Below are 19,792 nucleotides of genomic sequence, written 5' to 3'. Positions count from 1 at the left end.
GTGTTGGCTTCTGATCCGGCCGCTTGGGTTGGTCTGTTGTTAAGCCGCTGCGGCTTGTCGGGCTCGCTCATGGAGTCAACCAGCCTGCAGCCGTTGTGTAAAGCCACCAGATCGCTCCTGCAGCCGTTGCGTGAAGCCACTAGATCGGCGCTCCATTCGCTGCCTTCCGTCCGTCCTCTTGCCACACCAGCCGCCTGACCATTGGATCCCGCCTTCTGTGCCTGGTTCCCATCGCATCTAGTCTAGTATGTGCTTTCTAGTTTTCTACATTTTCCACTGTATCTTCGTGGCCTCTTTTTGCATCATTGGTCTACGATCATTCTCCTGCCGTCGAGATTCTTCCGCCGTCGGTTTTCTTGGGCTAACTATTTTGTGCTCAATGCTTCATTCTCTTGATGTCCCATCTTCTTTTGACAATCCATCTTCTCTTGATACTTCTCTTGTATCTTCTATTGATGCACTATCTTCTCATTATTCCCTTTGGCTTAGCTTGACATGTTTTTGAAGACTCTTAATGGTACGACGACATTCTCAAGACGTGGATTTTGGATTATCATTTTATTTTCTCTAGTGTTACACTTCTTCAAATGCAATGCTATTGCATACGCTTTGCATTGGGGGGGGGGGGGGGGTGTTAAGGGGTATTATTGGTCTAGGAGTCCTTATTAGCCTATGCCTCTTTCCTTGTACCCATGTCTTGTGTAATATATATATAGGGATTGACTATTCGTCACCCTGAGTGAGGAATAGTTATTCGTCACCCTCCTTTATTCTGACACTAATGCACCGTAATTTTACGTTTTGTAAACTTTGTCTTATTTCATACATAAAAAGGGAACGTAATATATATATATATATATAGTGTTACTATTCATCACCCAGGGTGCAGAATAAGTTATTCTTCACCCGAGGTAATCTTACGATCATTTCATAATTAAATTACGTTTCGAATTCAAATAGTTACATTCCTATTGATTCACTACGTAAAATTTGACATAAGAAAATAAAAATATAGGTCATAAGACAAGAAAATTTGCAGTTTATGTGTATTTTAGACTATGTTTTTACGTTTGTAATTTTACATAACATAAAATATTTATTACGGCAATTATATATTTTCTTACGGTCCCTTTTTACGTCGGAAATAAGACAAAACTTACGGAACGTAAAATTACGGTGCATTGATGGTAAAATAGAGGGGGGTGAAGAATAACTATTCCACAGAACTACCATAGCTTGCCACAGAACTAGTTAAGTGTCCCTAAACTTTTAACGGCTCAAAAGTTATCAAAAAATATGAAATAAATATGGGAGCATCTCTCTAATGTAATAAGATGATCCAATGGAGGGATTGTCAAAATATGCATCTATGTGTCCTCGGCAAAAATAATAAGCATTTCAGCTCACTGCGACATAAATATATACTGAACTATTTGTTTTTTTGTCCAGGACACATACAGTCGTATTTTTTAATCCCTCCGTTGGATCATGTTATATTATAGGTGTGTTGGTACAGTATTTTTTTCAGAATTTTTGAGAACTTTTGCATCGTTGAAACCCTTAACTAGTTCTGTGGCAAGCACTTGTAGAAAATCCTACTCGTAAAATTACCTCGGGTGAAGAATTACTTATTCTGCACCGTGGGTGTATAAAGAGACCGTAAGGAATAGTTATTCTTCACCCCCTCTATTTTATCATCAATGCACCGTAATTTTACGTTCCGTAAATTTTGTCTTATTTCCGACGTAAAAAGAGACCGTAAGAAAATATATTACCGCCGTAAAAAATATTTCATGTTCCGTAAAATTACAAACGTAAAAACATAGTGTAAAATATACATAAACTACAAATTTTCTTGTCTTATGACCTATATTTTAATTTTTTATGCCAAATTTTACGTAGTGAATCAACAGGAATGTAACTATTTGAATTCCAAATGTAATATATAGAATAACTATTTGAATTCCAAATGTAATATATAGAAAAACTGTGTCTATCATAGCTTGCCACAGAACTAGTTAAGGCTTGCTAAACATTTAACGGTTTAAAAGTAATCTTTGGGCTATGTAATAGAGATAAGTTGCATCCATAACACTATCTTAACCGGATATTATTATATTAAATCTCTATTTCTTTTATCGTAATCTTTTTTTTCAAGAAAACACAAAAGCCTTGCGTCACACTAAATGGTATGCGTCTCCCTTGCTGGCAACAACGCCGTCAGACACCATGCGCCCTCTGTTGCCCATTGCTTGGCTTCCACCTTATAGTGTCAAGGAGGATGACTAGGCTGAGCTGAGGGTTGTCGGAGATGATTGCATTATGATGCTTACGGATACACCATTGTACCAACATCATATGACTGAGGATGTGCTCTTCCTAGCAGCAGCGTTGCCCATGGGGGGGGGGCGTCAATCGGATCTAGGAAAGCACCTCCTGCCATACCGTGCATGAAAAAGAGCAACCTGTGAGGAGGTGGGCCATTGTCTACTCTAACTAGTCGCAAAGCATGCAACTTGGTGCTTTTTGCAGGCATCGTCTCGCCAGTCTCTCAGCGATCTAGCAATGGTCTTGATAGGTGAGCCACCTGAATAACCTGACCCCGGAGGGAGCCTGGGACTTTGTCTACTTCTAAGAGCTCCAACCGACCGCTCTCTAAAAGAGGGCTTCATAGCAGCTCTTGCACGTGTAATGACCCCTCGGTGTCCATCACCATTGGAGGACTTTTAGCGAAGTGGAAAACAATACCCCGTGCACCATATGCTAGACCTAGATGTACCGCTTAAGGGTCTGAGGGCTCAGGACCCCTGATGTTCGAGATCTAGCGGCGCTTAATCAAGGCCCTCCCTTATTGTCTGTCTTTTCCTAACGCGTCCTGGCACCAGGAAACTGCCGGGAGCGAAATCGGCTCGCTGTTGTCGGTGAAGACGCGGTGTGTCCCAAATCAGATCACTAATTTTAGAGGGGAAACTAGCTAGGGTTTATATTAAGCAAAGGAGTTGTATGAGGACGACAAAGACTTTGTTCATGTTTGGGTAAAGCACATCAGGGACCAGCCATTACGGAGAAAGGCTTTCGCCCCGCTTTATATATAAAGCAAACCACCACAACCACAAAGTACCACACAGGTCCACACACACACACAAAGGTAGCACGACAAATAGTACAGAAGGGTTCTGCTGAGGGCACAACTCAACAAACCCTGAGAATAAAAGACAGGGAGGAGGCACTGCAATGAAGATGCTAATCTGGCTCAGGTGGTGGCGGAGGGAGCGGCGGCGCCAAGCGAAGATCCATCGCACGAAGATCAGCAATGATAGTGTTGATGGCGTCCTGGTCCTGGTGGCAGCTAAGTGGCCGCCAAAGCTGCAAGTAGCCACACATTTTGAACACCAGCACGTCGAAGAGGAACACGCTGGATCACAAGCTTATTTTGAACCGTCCATAGCATTCACGCAAGGACCCCAATGGCCAGCCACCTAATGTGGTGACGCACTGAGGGCGAGGCCTGAAGCTCAGCGAAGAGGTGTTACACCAACGACCAATGACTACCTCATGTAGGCAACTCCAGAGGAACTGGGCGGAGACACACGAGAAGATGTGGTTTGAGTCTTCTTCCGTCCCACACAAGGGACATGTCCCATCTCCCGGGACATTCCGGTTCAGCACCTCCACACCAGAAGGCACCTGCCCTCGGATCCATTGCCATAGGAAGATCCTGATCTTCAGAGGGAGTCTGATCGACCAGATCGTTTCTAGGGGCGTGGGTCCAGGAGTGGCAGCGATGGTCCGGTATAGGGACTTCGTGGAGAATTTGGCCGAGGGCTCTAGGTACCAGGATGGGCGGTCGTGCGCCAGCTCCATCCGGCTCGTGGAGCGCCACAACGTCTAGGAGCTCGTGCCAGGCGGCTATTTTCGGGGGCCCAAGTGGCCGCTGGAACGTGAGGCGCCCTAAGTCAATAAGGGCCGCCTCAACTGAGACCCGAGGGTCCACCGCGATGGAGAACATGTCCGGGAAACGAGCCGCGAAGGGGGCATCCCTAGCCCACCTGTCAAAGCAGAAAAGGGTGGCGGTCCCTGTGCCCACTGTAATGGAGGTCTCGATGCGGAGGACCGGGAGCAACTGGATGATAGATTGCCAAAACTGGGAGCCCCTAGACCGCTGGCAGAAGGCGAGCGACTGGCCGTGCAGGTATTTGTTTCGGATGATATGCATCCACAGCCCACCCTCCCCATTGGCGATCCGCCATAGCCAACGTGTCAGGAGAGCAATGTTCATCCGTTTGGAGGACATGATCCCAAGTCCGCCCTGGTCCCGAGGTTTGCGGATGTCGGTCCAACGCACCATATGATATTTCTGCTTATCACCCTCGCCAGCCCAGAAAAAACGTGCTTGGACCGTGCCGATCTCATGGTGGAGCGTCTCAGGCAAGCTGTAGAAGCTCATGATGAACAGGAGTAGGCTGGACAAGGATGAGTTAATGAGAATCGTCTGTGCTGCCTTAGACAGCCATCTACCCTGCCAGGGCTCGATATGGTGATGGAGCTTGAGCATTGAAGGTCTCAAGTTCGCGACGAAAGCCGAGAGTCACTAATGGGAATCCCCAGCTAGGTGGTGGGGAAGGAGCTTAACTGACAGTTGAGTCGGCTGGCTATACTCTGGCTCTCCGCGGGGGAATAGCCCATCACCATCACTTCGCTCTTAGCGAAGTTGATTGTAAGGCTCGACATCTGCTGGAAGCAGAGTAGGAGGAATTTGACGTCGTGATATCCGTCGTGGACCCCTCCATCATAATGATAGCGTCGTCTGCGTACTGGAGTAGGGACACACCATGTCCCCCCACCAGGTGAGGAACTATACCGCGGATGTGTCCCGCGGCCTTCGTCTTGTCTAGGATGGTAGCCAATGCATCGACCACCATGTTGAAGAGGAACGGGGAGAAAGGATCCCCCTGCCTAACCCCACAGAGGGTGGGGAAGTAGGGACCGATCTCGCCGTTGATGTTGACCGCGGTTTGTCCGGAGGAGACCAACTGCATGACCCGGGTGACCCATCGATCGTCAAACCCCTTCCGGAGCAACACTTCCTGAAGGAAGTTCCAGCTGATCGTGTCATATGCTTTGTGGAAGTGGATTTTCAGGAAGACGGCCTTCTGGTGTTTGATGCGGACTTCGTGGAGGACTTCGTGAAAGACAAGGACCCCGTCCAAGATGTACCGCCCTTGGATGAAAGCCAACTTTTCAGGGTGGGTGATTCGGTTGGCCAGAGGAGACACCCTATTGGTGAACCCCTTTGCCAGGATGCGGAATATCACATTGATCACTGTGATCGGGAGGAACTGTCGGATGTCGAAGGCTTCGAGGACCTTGGGGATCAAGGTGATGATCCAGTAGTTGAGGCGGCGAAGGTCGATGGCGCCTACATAGAACTCCTCAAAGAGGGCCATGACCTCGCGTTTGATCACAGTCCAGAATGTCTGGAAGAATTTAACCGGGAGTCCATCGGGGCCCAGGGCGGATGCTGGGTTCATGCCTTTAATAGTAGTCCAGACCTCCTCCTCAAAGAATGGTGCTGTGAGGGCAGCGTTCTCCGCGGCAGAGACGCACTGGTGGCCACTCCAGAAATTTGCCGCTAAAGCTAGGCCTCCCCGAGGGGAGGAGGAGAAGAGGGCTTTATAGAAGCCGTCCACATGGGCCCGGATGTCCGCCGGGTGCTGCAGGAGGGTCACCCCATCCCAGAGCAAAGGGATAGTGTTCCGCCGCCTACGGCCATTGGCGATGGCTTGGAAGTAAGCCGTATTGGCGTCACCCTTAAGGACCCACTTTTGTGCCCCACGAAGATGCCAATATGCCTCGTCCGTGTAAATGACCGTGAGCTGATCCTCAAGGTCATACCGCAGCAACCACTTGTTGGGGGCCAGTCCAACCGAGCCAGCCCGAAGGTCAAGGGCCTGGATGGACTTGAGAATGGCTTTCTTGCGCTCCCGCAAGTCGCGGTCGAGATTCGTGCCCATCCCTTCATAAACCGCCTCACGCGTTCGGCACAAAAATGCCAATCGTCGACAACCGAGAGGGCATGGTGGGGAGAGACGTGCCTCCACCCATCTATCCCGAACGGCTTCGGCGAAGCCATTCTGGTTTAGCCAGAACGTCTGAAAGCGGATTGTAGGAGGTGGGGGTGGCAGGGCGCTCATCCTCCGAGGATAGGAGAAGGGGGACATGGTCCGAGCCGATACGGGTGATGGCGCGGAGGGAGGCAAGGGGGAAGCGAAGCTCCTACTCTGGCGAGACCAAGACCCGGTCGAGGACGGAGCGGGTCGGGTCTACCTGCCGGTTGGTCCAGGTGAATCTGGCACCAACCCTATCTAACTCTCGGAGGCCGAGCTCAGCAATGCAGTCATTGAACATTTGCATCTGAGGGTAGTTGACTAGGTCATTACTCTTATCCTCCGCGTAGCCGAGGAGGTTGAAGTCGCCGTCCACCACTACCGGGAGTTGGGTAGCCGACACCTTCCTCATAAGCTCGTTGAGGAAGGAGGCCGACCGGCTGTGGTCGGCAGGACCATAGACGATTATGACCTCCCACTTGAAGTGAACCGCCCGTTCAAAGAGCTCCATGATGACGTAGAACTCACCCCGGTCCATGCTACCTACCTCGAAGGTGGCATCCTTCACGCCTAAAAGGATGCCACCCGAGTGAGCGGCGATCCCACTAGATGGGAGCCAATGCCTGGCAAACAAGTGACAGCTCAAGAGCTCGATCCTCGGTCCATGCTACCTACCTCGAAGGTGGCATCCTTCACGCATAAAAGGATGCCACCTGAGTGCCCGGCGATCCCACTAGATGTGAGCCAATGCCAGGCAAACAAGTGAGAGCTCAAGCGCTCGAGCTCTGAAAGGGAGAACTCTGTGAGCACGATTTCTTGGATGGACACGATGTCAATGTGTTCGTCACGCATATACTCGGCGAATTGGCGGCGACGGCCATCTTGGCCGAAGCCGCGGATGTTCCAAATAAGGGTCCGCATCAAGGAGTCATGGGGGGGCTGCTTGACCCTAGGACACGAGAGGCGCTTTGGGCATGAAGGGCGGCGGTGCGGGAGTGGGTGCGGCTGCGGACCTCAACAACCGCGGCCGTGCTGCCGTGTGTGGGGAGGCGGGCCAGGAGACCCGATGGTTGAAGGATTGGCCATGTGTTCCCGAGCCTCGGCCAACTGCCCATCCAAGATTTCCTGTGCGCGGATTGCCTCGATCTGGACTAAATGGGGAGCAACCTCTCCCCTAAATACAATCGCCGAGTCCGCCGCGACCTTCGCAAGGTGGCCGAGCGGAGCCGACTCAAGTGCGGAGAACGAGCAAGTAGAAGTAGTAGCAGGAATGTCCGTGGTACCTGGTTCGAGGTTCCGTACCGCGGCCCGGAGCTCTGCCCGCTCAGGAATGGGCAGTGCCGGGCTGCTCACCGGCCTGGCAGCGTCGATCCGAGCACTGCGGCGCGAGGACGTCACCGGCGTCGAGGTCAACCTGCCATGCTTGGTGTATGCTGTCGTCCGCGGCAGCAGCGGGTGGGCAGCCACCGGAGTGGTAACCACCGAGGCCGCCACCGTAGACACGGCCGACGGAGAGGAGGTGGGCGGGGCGGGCGATGGAAAGGAGCGCGGAGATGCCGGAGGAGCTGCAGAGTGACGGGGTCCGCGCACAGTAGCGGGTCTGTCCCGGTCCGTGGCGGGGGGTGGGGCGTGACCAGGACAGGGTCCGGCACCATGGGCGTGGAGGTGGAGTACCCAGGAACCTCTGCTAGAGACATCGGCAGGGGCGTGGAGACCAGCCATTAGGTGAAGACTATCTTGTGCATGATGGCTATCTCTACAAGAATGGTCGTCTATGCATCCAAAGAAGTTTCTACGTTTCAAGCTGATTAGAGAGCTCCATTCAAGTGATCTTAGTGGCCATGTTGACTATCGCTAACCTCTAGGCTTGTTACTTTTGGCCACAACTAAGAAGAGATGCTGGGAAGGGGAGCCTTGGCGCAACAGTAAAGTTGCTGCCTCGTAACCACGAGGTCACCAGTTCGAGTACTGGAAACAGCCTCTTGCAGAAATGTAGGGAAAGGTTGCTTACGAAAGACCCAAAGTGATCGGACCCTTCCCCGAAACTTGCGTAAGCGGGAGCTACATGCACCAAGATGCCCTTTCTGAAAAAGAGATGCTAAGAATTTTGTTCAGAAGTGACCCATATGTCAAACCTTCGAAGGTCAAGTCCAAAAACAAGGTTATTCATGCCTGTGCCTATTCTTGTCGTTCCATGGGAGGATATCTTTATGGACTTCGTCTTGGGTTTGCCAAGAACAAGACGAGGGAGTGATGTTGTGTTTGTGGTGGTGGATGGATTCTCTAAAATGGCTCATTTCATTCCATGACACAAGGCACTAGATGCTCATGATGTGGCAAATCTTTTCTTTTGGGAAGTGGTCAGACTTCAGGTGTTCCGATGACCATCTTAGCCCGTGAAAGCAAGTTTCTTGCGGCATTTTGGCTCACTTTTTTTTTTGAAATGAGAGGGGTTTCCCTCCACCCCAACTTTTTATTGAAAGCCAAGGCAAACCAACACACACAGACTGTTAAGCAGCGCTCGGCAACAGCCAAAGAGTAGCTGTCACAGACGAGAACATGAGCAGGGTTCAAACAACTATCCCTATTACAGTTGGTGTTTTCCAACACAAGTCTCACGAATGGATGCATAGCCAGTAAAAACACATACGCTAGCCCTAGACAACTAGCCATACGTGCCCCAACTATGGGTCCAGGGTGCTCTTTTTATTCCATTCAGCTCCAGGCGATTCTAAGCAATTCCCCTCTTCGGTAGTCCAGCAGCTTTAAACACCGAAGGAGAAGCACACCCTGATTTTCTGAGCATAGGATTTTCCACTGCCTGATTGTTGCCCCCAACAGATTCAAAACACAGCGTATACTTCGCCATCTTCGCCCCTGAAAAACAAAATCATTTCGCAAACGCCATAAGCTCCACAAGGCAGCAGTAGCAGATATATTCAAAGCTTCACATTGTTTTCGTTTCCTCCAGAAGGAGGATAAAACAGTAAAAGAGTCAGGTACACTAATCTTAAAGCATTCAGCTAACAGTTCCCAAACCTGCCTGGCAACAATGCAGTCAAAAAACAGATGTTGGATAGTTTCTAATTCCTCACAAAAGACACAAGTCTTATCCTCTACATGTCTACGTTTGGCTAAGTTGTCTCTGGTCAGGCTCTTATTGTAATAGATCAACCAAAGGAAGACATGAATATTAGGGGGGACTTTAATTTTCCATATATCATCTCTGATCTCAGAAGTGATCCCTCCAAAGTTAATCAGTTTGTAAAAAGACTTGACGGAATATTTACCAGATGGTTCCAGCCGCCAAACAGGCTGATCTGGTGAATCAGATAAAACAACTTGTTTCACTAGATTAACAAGATCACTCCATCTGGATAGAGTTTCTCCATTCACACATCTCCTAAAGGTTAGTTGGAGTTCACCCCCAACCCACACTTGAGCCAGAGTAGCTTCTTGTTGTTGACAGATTTCAAACAAGTCCCAAAAGGCAGTTTTCAGGGAACAATCCCCAATCCACGTGTCATGCCAAAAGGCAATTGTCTTACCATCTCCAGGGATCCACCTATAGAAGTTTTTAGCTGCTGTCAAAGCTCAGGCTAAGCTTTTCATGAATGGGGATCCCATGGTAGTTCTAGTACTAAAGAGGTTTGGGTTATCAACATTATATTTGTAAGCCAGAATCTTTTTCCAGTCACTAGCTCTATCATCAAAAAATCTTTTTCCCCGGGAAGCCAGGAGGGCCATATTGAAATCCCTAAGATTGGGTACCCCCAAACCACCATACTCCTTCCTCCTGGAGATCAGGCCCCAGCTAGCAAGATGATATTTATGAGTATCTCCCACATTCCCCTAGAAAAAATGGGACATCTGAGAAGTAATCATGTCAATGGCCCATTTAGGAAATTTAACAATAGACATCAGATAGGTAGGGATACTAGCAATGCAGGTAGTAAGCAAGATCAGTTTGCCTCTATAAGAGAGAAATCTCCCCAACCACCCAGCTATATTCTTGATAATCCTGTCTATAATGGGTTGCAAGTCTTCTTTCCTAAGTTTTTTAAAGTGCAGAGGCACACCTAAGTACTTAAAGGGGAAATCCCCCAGCTGACAGCAAAACACCTGAGCAAATTCCTTAGCCATTTGATTAGGTACATTGATAGTATGTAGGTCACTTTTGTGAAAGTTAATTTTCAAACCAGAAAGTTTCTCAAAGCAAGTTAATATCCACTTCAGGTTCTTGGCACACTACAGAATTGTCAAGGAACAGGATAGTGTCGTCAGCATATTGCAGGCTGACTACTCTCCCAGGAATTGCATTAGGCAGAAGCCCACATATGAAGTTATTATTAACAGCTTTCTGCAGCATTTTAGAAAAAACATCAGCCACCAAATTAAACAGCAGGGGTGAATGGGGGTCGCCTTGTTTTAAACCTTTACCACCAGCAAATTGAGGGCCATTGGTGTCATTAATTCTGACCTGGAATGTCCCCTGGTGAATAGTAGACATCACCCACCCCACCCATTTACTGCCAAAGCCTCTAGAAAGAAGCATTTCCTTCAGAAAATCCCAACTTACTCTATCATAGGCTTTCTCATAGTCTAGCTTAAGGATTAAACCACTGGAACCAGACCTATGAATCTCATGAATGACCTCATGAGCCATAGCCACACTTTCCAAAATGAACCTACCTTTAATAAAGGCAGTTTGGTTAGATGAAATAAGTTTGTCACACAAAGGGGAGACCCTAGTGGTCATGGCCTTGGAGAAAATTTTAACAGCACAATTGCTTAAACTAATAGGTCTAAAGTTTTTCATATCTCTAGCCATAGGAACTTTAGGAATGAGGGTAATGATGGCATAGTTCAGCTTATACATATCTAGAACACCAATCTCAAAATCTCTAACCATCCACATAAAATCCTCTTTAATTAAATCCCAGAAAGTTTGGTAGAATAAAAAAGAAAGGCCATCAGGGCCAGGAGCACCACTGGCAAAAGAACTCATTATAGCTTGTTTGATTTCATCTTCAGAAAAAGATCTCTCTAGGGCTTCTCTTTCCTCATCACAAACCATTTCATCCACCTCCCAGAAATCTAGGTTCAAAAGCAAACAGCTCCTTATAAAAGGAAGTAGCCACATCAAGCATATCTTTGGTGGAAGTAACCACCCCCCTGGGCTGTTCAGTTCAGTAATATGGTTCTTTCTATGTCTATGGTTAGCAAGAGCTTGAAAATAGGCATTGTTCCTATCCCCCTCTAAGATTTTCCTGTCCCTCGATCTCTGCCATAAGGCAGTCTCTTCTTTTTTCCAAATATTAAAATTTGTAGAAGCAATTCAACACTGAATTAAAATTTTCTAGCACTGCCCACCCAGAAACATGTGGTTAAACTAAAGAGGTGAACAAATATTTGGGTAATCTGATCCGTTGCATGTGGAGGAAGAAAGGGACAATGGGATTTGGTTTTATCTCTTTTCGAGTTCTCCTGCAACAACACAAGGCATAGATCGACATGAAGGAGTCCTCTCCATTATCTGCACTAAAGTTTCAAGACATGTGGTGGACCTGATGAAGCTACCATCAAGGGGAAACCAAAAATTAGCATTGTCTTCTGCTGATAACTACACTGAACTATTTGAAGATCGTAGGGTTTTGGAAGCACATAATCAGAAGTATAAACAGTTAGCTGACTGCAGAAGAGGTCGAAATCATTCTAAGTTGGTGATGGTATACCTCCGGAAAGAAAGACCGCCTTTAGGTGTTAAAGGGAGGCATAGGCATGAAATTATGGGCCCTTTTCTATTCCGAGGAAGATAAACAATAATGCTTATGTGATCGATCTTCCAAGCAAGATGGGTATATCTAACACATTCAATGTTGTAGACTTGACTCTCTACCACCCAGAGCAAGCCCTTTATGAAGACAACTCGAGGTTGGTTTCCCAACAACCACGGGAGAATGATGAGAAACATTAGAGAAAATTAAAGAGAGAAAAACAGAAGTCAAAACCTTTTTGACTTTCACATACTTCTACTCCAATCTAGACAAGCTGGTCCATAAGTCATTGCTTGTTGTATTAGTTTTCTTATCCTATAGATAATCTTTCTGGAGTCTTTTAGCTATGAGTAGAGGCTGAACCTTAAGTAAGTAATGTATTCTAGAGTCATCTGTCTAGAAGTAGAAGTTGAGATGTGAAAGCTTCCTAAAGCCCTATAAATAGAGGTCTTCGCAATAGTATCCTTGAATGCGGGACAAAAAGGGCTCTGCTCACCTCCTCTCTAGGGTTAACAAAGTTCAGAACACAAACTTAGAGAGCTTTGCTCCTTTATCTACCCAATGGGATATCCTCAAGTGAGTTTAAGGCCTCCCACTTGTGGAGAAACTCTATTGAAGTTCAAGACCTCCCTTGTGGAGAAGATTCCTCTACGAATTCAAGATCCCATGGAGATGAACTATCTTCACCAATGCCAGCAATCTAAAGAGGAAATACTCATCCTGAAATTGGACTTTGAAAAAGCCTTTGATTTAATAGAGCACCAAACCATCCTAGATATCTTGAAGGCCAATGTCAACGCCACCTTAGAGGAACACAAATGCCATGTGAGGCAAGTTCTGGAACTGCTTCGCAAAGACCAATGGAAGGTGAAGCTCAGCAAATGTGCTTTCGGGCAAAGCAAGTAGCCTACCTGGGCCACGTCATCAGCGCACAAGGGGTACCCACGGATCCGTCCAAGATAGCTGCAGTGGTCAACTGGTCCTCCCCGCAAGATGTCAAGGAAGTCCGTAGTTTCTTGGGGCTGGCAGGTTACTACCGCCGCTTCGTCCGCAATTTCGGAGTGATTGCGCGGCCACTGTTCGATTTACTGAAGAAGGGGGTTCCATTTCTCTGGACTTCTATCACAGAAACGGCTTTTCAAGTCTTGAAGGAACAACTCATCACAGCTCCGGTGTTGGCTTTACCCAATTTTGATCAGCCGTTCACAGTGGAGACAGACGCGTGCGATTGAGGCATAGGGGCAATTCTGCAGCAACAGGGACACCCCATCGCCTTCATGAGCAAGGCACTCAGCCCGAGATATCAAGGCCTGTCCACTTACGAGAAAGAGTACCTGGCTATCATCGTAGCAGTGGACCAATGGCGCCCGTATCTTCAGCACTCGGAGTTCATCATCTACACGGACCAAAAAAGCCTCACCCACCTAGAAGAGCAACGATTGAATACTCCATGGCAGCAGAAAGCCTTTACCAAGCTTTTGGGACTCAGGTATCGCATCAAGTACAAGAAAGGAGCTGAAAACAACGGCGCAGATGCGTTATCGCGCGCCAACCAAACATAAGTTCTAGCTATGGTCACATCGTGTCAACCCAGTTGGCTGGAAGACGTCCTCAGCAGCTATAACAGCAACCCCCATGCTCAGAAGCTTTTGGAACAACTAGCCGTGCGTGAAGATCCCAAGGGCAGGTTTCAGCTGCAGCAAGGCATTATCCGGTTCAGAGGGAGAATTTGGCTGAGAGGAGGAACTCACATACAGCAGCCATCATCCAAGCTTTCCACGATAGCCCAGTCGGAGGTCACTCAGGGTTCCCGGTGACTTACAGACATATCAGACGTCTTTTCGCGTGGCCCAAGATGAAGATACAAATTAAACATTACGTGCAGTGCTGTGCGGTGTGTCAGCAAGCCAAACCGGACAGAGCGGCTTCACCCGGGCTCTTGTTGCCTTTACCGATCCCTACCAAGCCTTGGGACATGATCTCCATGGATTTCGTGGAGGGCCTCCCCCAATCAAGCCGGTTCAACTGCCTGTTGGTGATCGTCGATAGAAGGACCAAATTCAGCTACTTTTTGCCTCTAGCCCACCCGTATACAGCAGCATCAGTAGCCCAGCTTTTCATCCAACAAGTTTACAAGGTTCATGGACTACCAGGAGCTATTGTGTTAGATCGTGACCCGGTTTTCACCAGTCATTTTTGGCAGGAATTGTTCAAGGCCGCAGGCACTCAGCTCAGGCTCAGCACGGCCAATCACCCGCAGACAGATGGCCAAACCGAGCGGGTTAATCAGTGTGTGGAAACTTTCTTACGATGCTTCACGCAAGCATGCCCAAGACGGTGGAGTTTCTGGATTCCGCTAGCTCAATTCTGGTACAACAACTCTCATCATTCGGCTATAGGGATGACACCTTTCAAAGCCATGTTTGGGTACGAGCCGCGGCACCGGGGGATCACAGCCGAGAACACCTATTCCGTGCCAGCACTCAAAGCGTGGATCAAAGAAAGGGATACAGTACAAGAACTTTTGCAGCAGCATCTGAATAGAGCAAGGCAGGTGATGAAGAGTCAGGCAGATAAGAAGCGCTCATTTCGAATGTTCGAAGTGGGTGATCAAGTGTTCCTGAAGCTGCAACCCTACATCCAAACCTCCGTCGCGCCAAGAGCAAATCACAAGCTGGCGTACAAGTACTACAACCCGTTTCCGATCATAGCCAAGATCAATGAAGTCGCATACAAGCTTCAACTCCCTCCGCAAGCAACGATTCACCCGGTGTTTCACGTTTCTCTGCTACGCCGCGTGATGCACTCGGGTATGAGGTCGAATCTCAATTGCCTCAGTGTACAGTTCCTGTAGCCATTCTTCAGTCAAGATGGAGGCTCTCGAAGGGCAAGATGCGCGAGCAGGTGCGCGTGCGTTGGTCCAATTCCGAGGTGCTGGGCGACACGTGGGAGGACAAGGCCAGTCTCCAGGAGCGCTTCCCGCTCGCGGAGGCTCGGGGACAAGCCTCTACTCAAGAAGAGGGGGATGTCAACGCCCCTGACCAGCCAGGGCCACAAGCCAGCAACAACAGCGACCGCGTCGTCCAGGCGCCACGGTCGTCAAGGCCCAAGAAGCCCAACCCACGCATCTTCGGGCCAACGTAGGCTAACTGAAGCCCACTGGCGCAGCTACTTGAAGGGGAGAGCGAGACGGCATCGACATCCAGTGGATCACGGCACGAGTCGGCGGCGACTACCTAATCCCTCACAAACCCTAGTTCTTCCTGTTTTCCCCATTCGAGAGCGCCGCTCCATGTACTCGATCTGTAACAGCTACTACTTCAGAGAGCAATAGATCGATCCCATACTGTTATCCTATCAGCCAAAGGTTTTGGGAAGAGATGGATAAACTGGATTGATATGATTTTCAAATCTGGTACATCTGCTGTGCTGCTAAATGGAATACCTGGTAAAGTTTTTCACTGCAAGAGGGGAGTCAGACAAGGAGATCCTCTCTCACCACTCCTATTTGTTTTGGTTGCTGATTTGCTTCAGTCCATCCTCAATGAAGCCATGAGGAAAAGGATAATCTCCCCTCCATTACAAGTAAACAGTTGTCCTGATTTCCCTGTAATCCAATATGCAGATGATACCATTATGGTTCTTCCTGCTAAGGACATGCAATTAATGCAGATAAAAAATCTGTTGGCACATTTTACTGCCCAAACTGGACTCAAAGTCAACTACAACAAATTCATTGTGATTCCAATCAATGTGGCATCTCACAAAATGGGTGATATCCTTAGCATACTTCAATGCAAGGAAGGAAGTTTCCCCTTTCCCTACTTAGGATTGCCCCTCAGTGTCAATAAGCTGAAAATTGAAGTTTTCTGTCCTATGCTGCAAAGAATTGAGAGAAGAATATCTGGCTGTTCAACTTTAATCTTCTATGATGGAAGACTACAATTGATTAAATCAGTGTTCTCTGCCCTTCCAACATTCTTCATGAGTTGCCTTTGCCTTGCCAGTGGGAGTAATTGATCAGATTAATAAATACCTTAGGCACTGCTTTTGGAGAAAAATTGGTTCTGAAGAAACTAGAAAAGCAATGATTTCCTGGGGGACAGTTTGCAAACCTAAGTCTCATGGGGACTAGGAGTGGTAGATATTCAACTGCACAATAAACCTCTGCTCATCAAAAATCTGTACAAATTCTTCAACAAGCAAAATCTGCCCTGGGTCAATTTGCTGTGGGAATCTTACTACACCACCAATCCACCTCAAGGCAAACTGGAAGGTTCTTTTTGGTGGAAAGCACATTTGAAGCTAATTCCTCTCAAGGAAGTGGCACACTCTACAGTGGGCACTGGAGAGACCACTTTGTTCTGGACTGATAATTGGCATGAAAACCCCCTGGCACATCAATATCCTGAATTACACTCTTTCGTAATTGATGGCCAATGTTCAGTTGCACACATGAAACAGTCATTGGATATCATGCAGCAATTTCATACTCCACTCTCCTCCATTGCCTTCCAGCAACTGAATGATATTACACCCATTTTGCAACACCTGGGAAATTCTAATGATTCTTGGAAGTGAAAATCTAGTATTTTCTCTGTCAGTAAGATGTACAAACATCTGATGGGACCTTCTGACACTCACCACTTGTTCAGAGATCTATGGAAAGCGGCCAGCAGAATAAGGCACAAAATCTTCTTTTGGCTGTTACTTCATGACAATTAGCTCCAGAAGCCTGCTCAAAAGGAAAAATTTCTTGCTTCAGAGTTATGAATGTGCCCTCTGCCAAGATCATGTTGAGGAAACATCATTACATCTCCTCTGAGATTGCCAATTTGCCCTTTCCTGCTGGGATTCTATTGCTCCAAACAGACACAGAGGTGCCTCTGCTTTTGATGATACCATCTTCCTAAAGCAATGCTTTCCAACCCAGATTGCCATGGACATTGTGATTATGGGATGCTGGAACATTTGGATGCAAAGGAATGGGAAAATCTTCAATAATGTCCCCCCAGGAATAGATGCCTGGAAGCAGGGTTTATACCAAGATCTTTCTCTAGTCAAGTATAGAACTAAAGAGAAGAACGTTGCCGCTCTTGAGCAATGGATAAGTTCCCTACTCTCATAAGCCCCGACAGATAATATTTCATCATGTTAGAAAAAACTGGAGTTGGGTAGATGCCATGTATTTTCCCTTTATTTCCTTTGCTTGTACATACTTACTTTTTAATGAAAATATACCGTAGAACTATTGTTCTACGGTTTCGGGGTCAAAAAGAGATGAACTATCTTTTGGTTTCCATCTTCCTTTGTTGTGTTTGGATCAAGAAGTACCGCCTATGTTAACTTTTGGTTATGAGAAGTGTGTTTGGTTGTGAATCTTGTCCTTGTTGAGTGTTTTCCTCTGCTTATGTTCTTCCCCGCATCCATCTCCAGTTCGTGAAGATCAGGTCACCCCTATGGTTTGCTTGTTTGCTTTGATCTGCGCTCTTGCATAAGCACGCTGCCTATGTCAGTTCCATTTGCATCACATTCAATCTCAAAAGTATTCGCAAAATCGGGTAGAACACAAGTTGTTGTATTTGTTTTCTTATCCGATAGATAATGTTTCTAGAGTCTTCTAGCTATGAGTAGAGGCTGAACCTTAAGTAATGTTTTCCAGAGTCTTCAGCTATAAGTAGAAGTTAAGATGTGAAGGCTTGTTAAGGCCCTATAAGGCCTTATACAATGCTGGATGCTTAGGGAGGTGCTTAGAAAAATAAACCGAATTTTCTCACGCACCAGTGCCTATTTCTACAGGAGAGACGCCTAGTTAAGCGTCTACCCTGTACAAATAAGCACCGGTGCTTAAGAAAAGCCTAGTTTATTTCTTCAAGCACCTCTCCTAAGCACCTTGCATTGTATAAGGCCTAAATAGAGGTCCTGATCTCTAGTTTCTAACCAACCTTTGTACTCACTGCCTATAATAGAACTTGGTGTTTTAATCTAAGATCTTGGACTAGATCTTGTGTTTAAGGAGTTTTGGACTGCACTCATGCTGCCATATCGGCCTATAGTTGCTTCTAGAGCGATATGTGGCGCAATACGTTGAAGTAGTTCTTCAACACTAGTGATGTACACTTTGTAGCGTTAAGGTGGAGTTGTTCCTCTATAACCTGGTGCTGATTCAGTAAAGTTATTTAAGTTTGCAATCATTGAGGAAACGGCATAATCTCCTCACCATGAAGCGGTGGAGGTTGTCATTGCTCTTGTCCTCGTCACGGTAGAGCATCTTTTAAGTCCCTAAATGACGACCTAGTGGCCTAGTAGGACATCTCGCATCTCTTCGAGCAAAGCGACCTTGTCCACCGACCAATGGTCTTCAAGGGAGGGGGAGACCAGAGACGTCACACAATTGTCCGATAAGTGGACGTTGCTCATCCAAACTGTGCGACTAATCCAAGCAACCAAGATGCCACCCCTCGTCTCGATAGCCGGCAAGTAGAAATAACCATAAAAATCCGTGCCTAAGGCTTTCATAACCAATACATGGAATAATCCGATAATGTAGTCACTGCCTTGCATATGTACGCCTCTAGCCCATCTCCACAACACGTAGATAGTGGAAATATGCGACATTTTATGTGCTCCTGTAAGATTAATCTTGTACTCCCTCTGTAAAGAATTATAAGGGCGTTTAGATCACTAGAGATCTAAACGTTCTTAAATTTCTTTACAGAGGGAGTAATATTGAAGTGGTTGCTTCTTTACTTGATGAGTCGTGTACTATAAACAATATCCTGGCATAATTATGTGCATTAATAAATTGATCCTTTCTTAAGTAATATGTATACATAATTTTTATCTGGCTTAAGGCCATGATTATTTCCCCATTTCAGGATTGGGTTTCACAGAGTGCAACACAGATAGCTACTCAACTATGTGGGTTCGTGACTATTGTTGCAGGGACTTTTCTACTTCACAAGACTAACACCAGCAGCACAGATAGACATGCGGAGAGTGCACCAACACCTCCACCTCCACCGCCGCCGCCGCCGCCTGATCAAATTTGTGTGCAGGGATGAAGCCTGCTTCCAAGTTATTACCTAACTTCAGCTCCACGTCTAACATGTACCAAAACATTGAGACAACAAGCACATGGAATCCGATTGAATGTTATATTGGTATAGTAGTAGCATATTTTGTTAAAGATAAATATAGTCTTCACTACACATGACTTGAAATTTATGCAGAGTTTATTATAAAAAATAAATGGAAACGATACTACCAAACGAAATTTGTTTTAATGAGAACTCTAATGTTCCTAAATTTTATGGACTTTCCCAATATCGAAATACCTCGACTTTTTCAGAACAGGTCCGAGTAAAATAGCAATGATTCGAACCACTTCTTTTTCTATTACACTATTTCGGAAACCTAAGGACTCGATTGTATGGATATTGAAAATACAGGAATTTTTTTTTGCGAACACGCAAAAGACTTGCGTGTCGATGTATTAGAAGAGGGAGAGCAGACGATACAGAGTTCGTTTACAGGTTGTTGCAGCACCACAAATGGCGCTGGTGATAGCCTTACGGGAGGGCCGCCGCAAAGGTACCATGAAGAAACAGCGCCCTGGGAAAGACCGAGCCTCTAATGCCAAATGTGTGTCAACCCTACCGCGCCTGAGATCTTCCAAAGTCCGACCTCCGACATGATCTGATGACAAAGCTCTGAGGCGACGGCGGCCACGCGCTGGAAGACACGGTTGTTGCGCTCCTTCCACAGCATCCAGACTACCATTAGCACTAACGATCCTGGCTGGAAAAGGAGGGAAACAAATACTCAACTTAAATTGAGTAAATAGAATTCCACATCGACCTCATAGATCCCTAGAACAAACATCTACATCTAATTCAGAAAAAAGTT

General features: G+C 46.9%; 1 protein-coding gene across 11 annotated transcripts in view; it reads left to right on the top strand.

Moving 5' to 3' along the window:
- The window catches only part of LOC125513222 (probable magnesium transporter NIPA2), a 45,306-nt gene extending 26,130 nt beyond the window's left edge, over nucleotides 1-19,176 (top strand). For 7 of the 11 annotated variants that reach the window (XM_048678275.1, XM_048678265.1, XM_048678267.1 and 4 more), the window contains one exon: nucleotides 18,739-19,176. In XM_048678275.1, the coding sequence (XP_048534232.1) occupies nucleotides 18,739-18,948 (210 nt within the window). In that variant the 3' untranslated portion in view covers nucleotides 18,949-19,176. The remainder of the gene's footprint in view (nucleotides 1-18,738) is intronic. The other 4 variants (XM_048678277.1, XM_048678274.1, XM_048678276.1 and 1 more) reach the window with 2 other exon arrangements.
- Nucleotides 19,177-19,792: the final 616 nt, after the last annotated feature.

The sequence above is a fragment of the Triticum urartu genome, chromosome 6 (assembly GCF_003073215.2).
Source record: "Triticum urartu cultivar G1812 chromosome 6, Tu2.1, whole genome shotgun sequence".
NCBI lineage: Eukaryota > Viridiplantae > Streptophyta > Magnoliopsida > Poales > Poaceae > Triticum > Triticum urartu.
The sequence above is the reverse complement of the archived record's forward strand: the minus strand, read 5'-3'. Positions and strand labels throughout refer to the sequence as shown.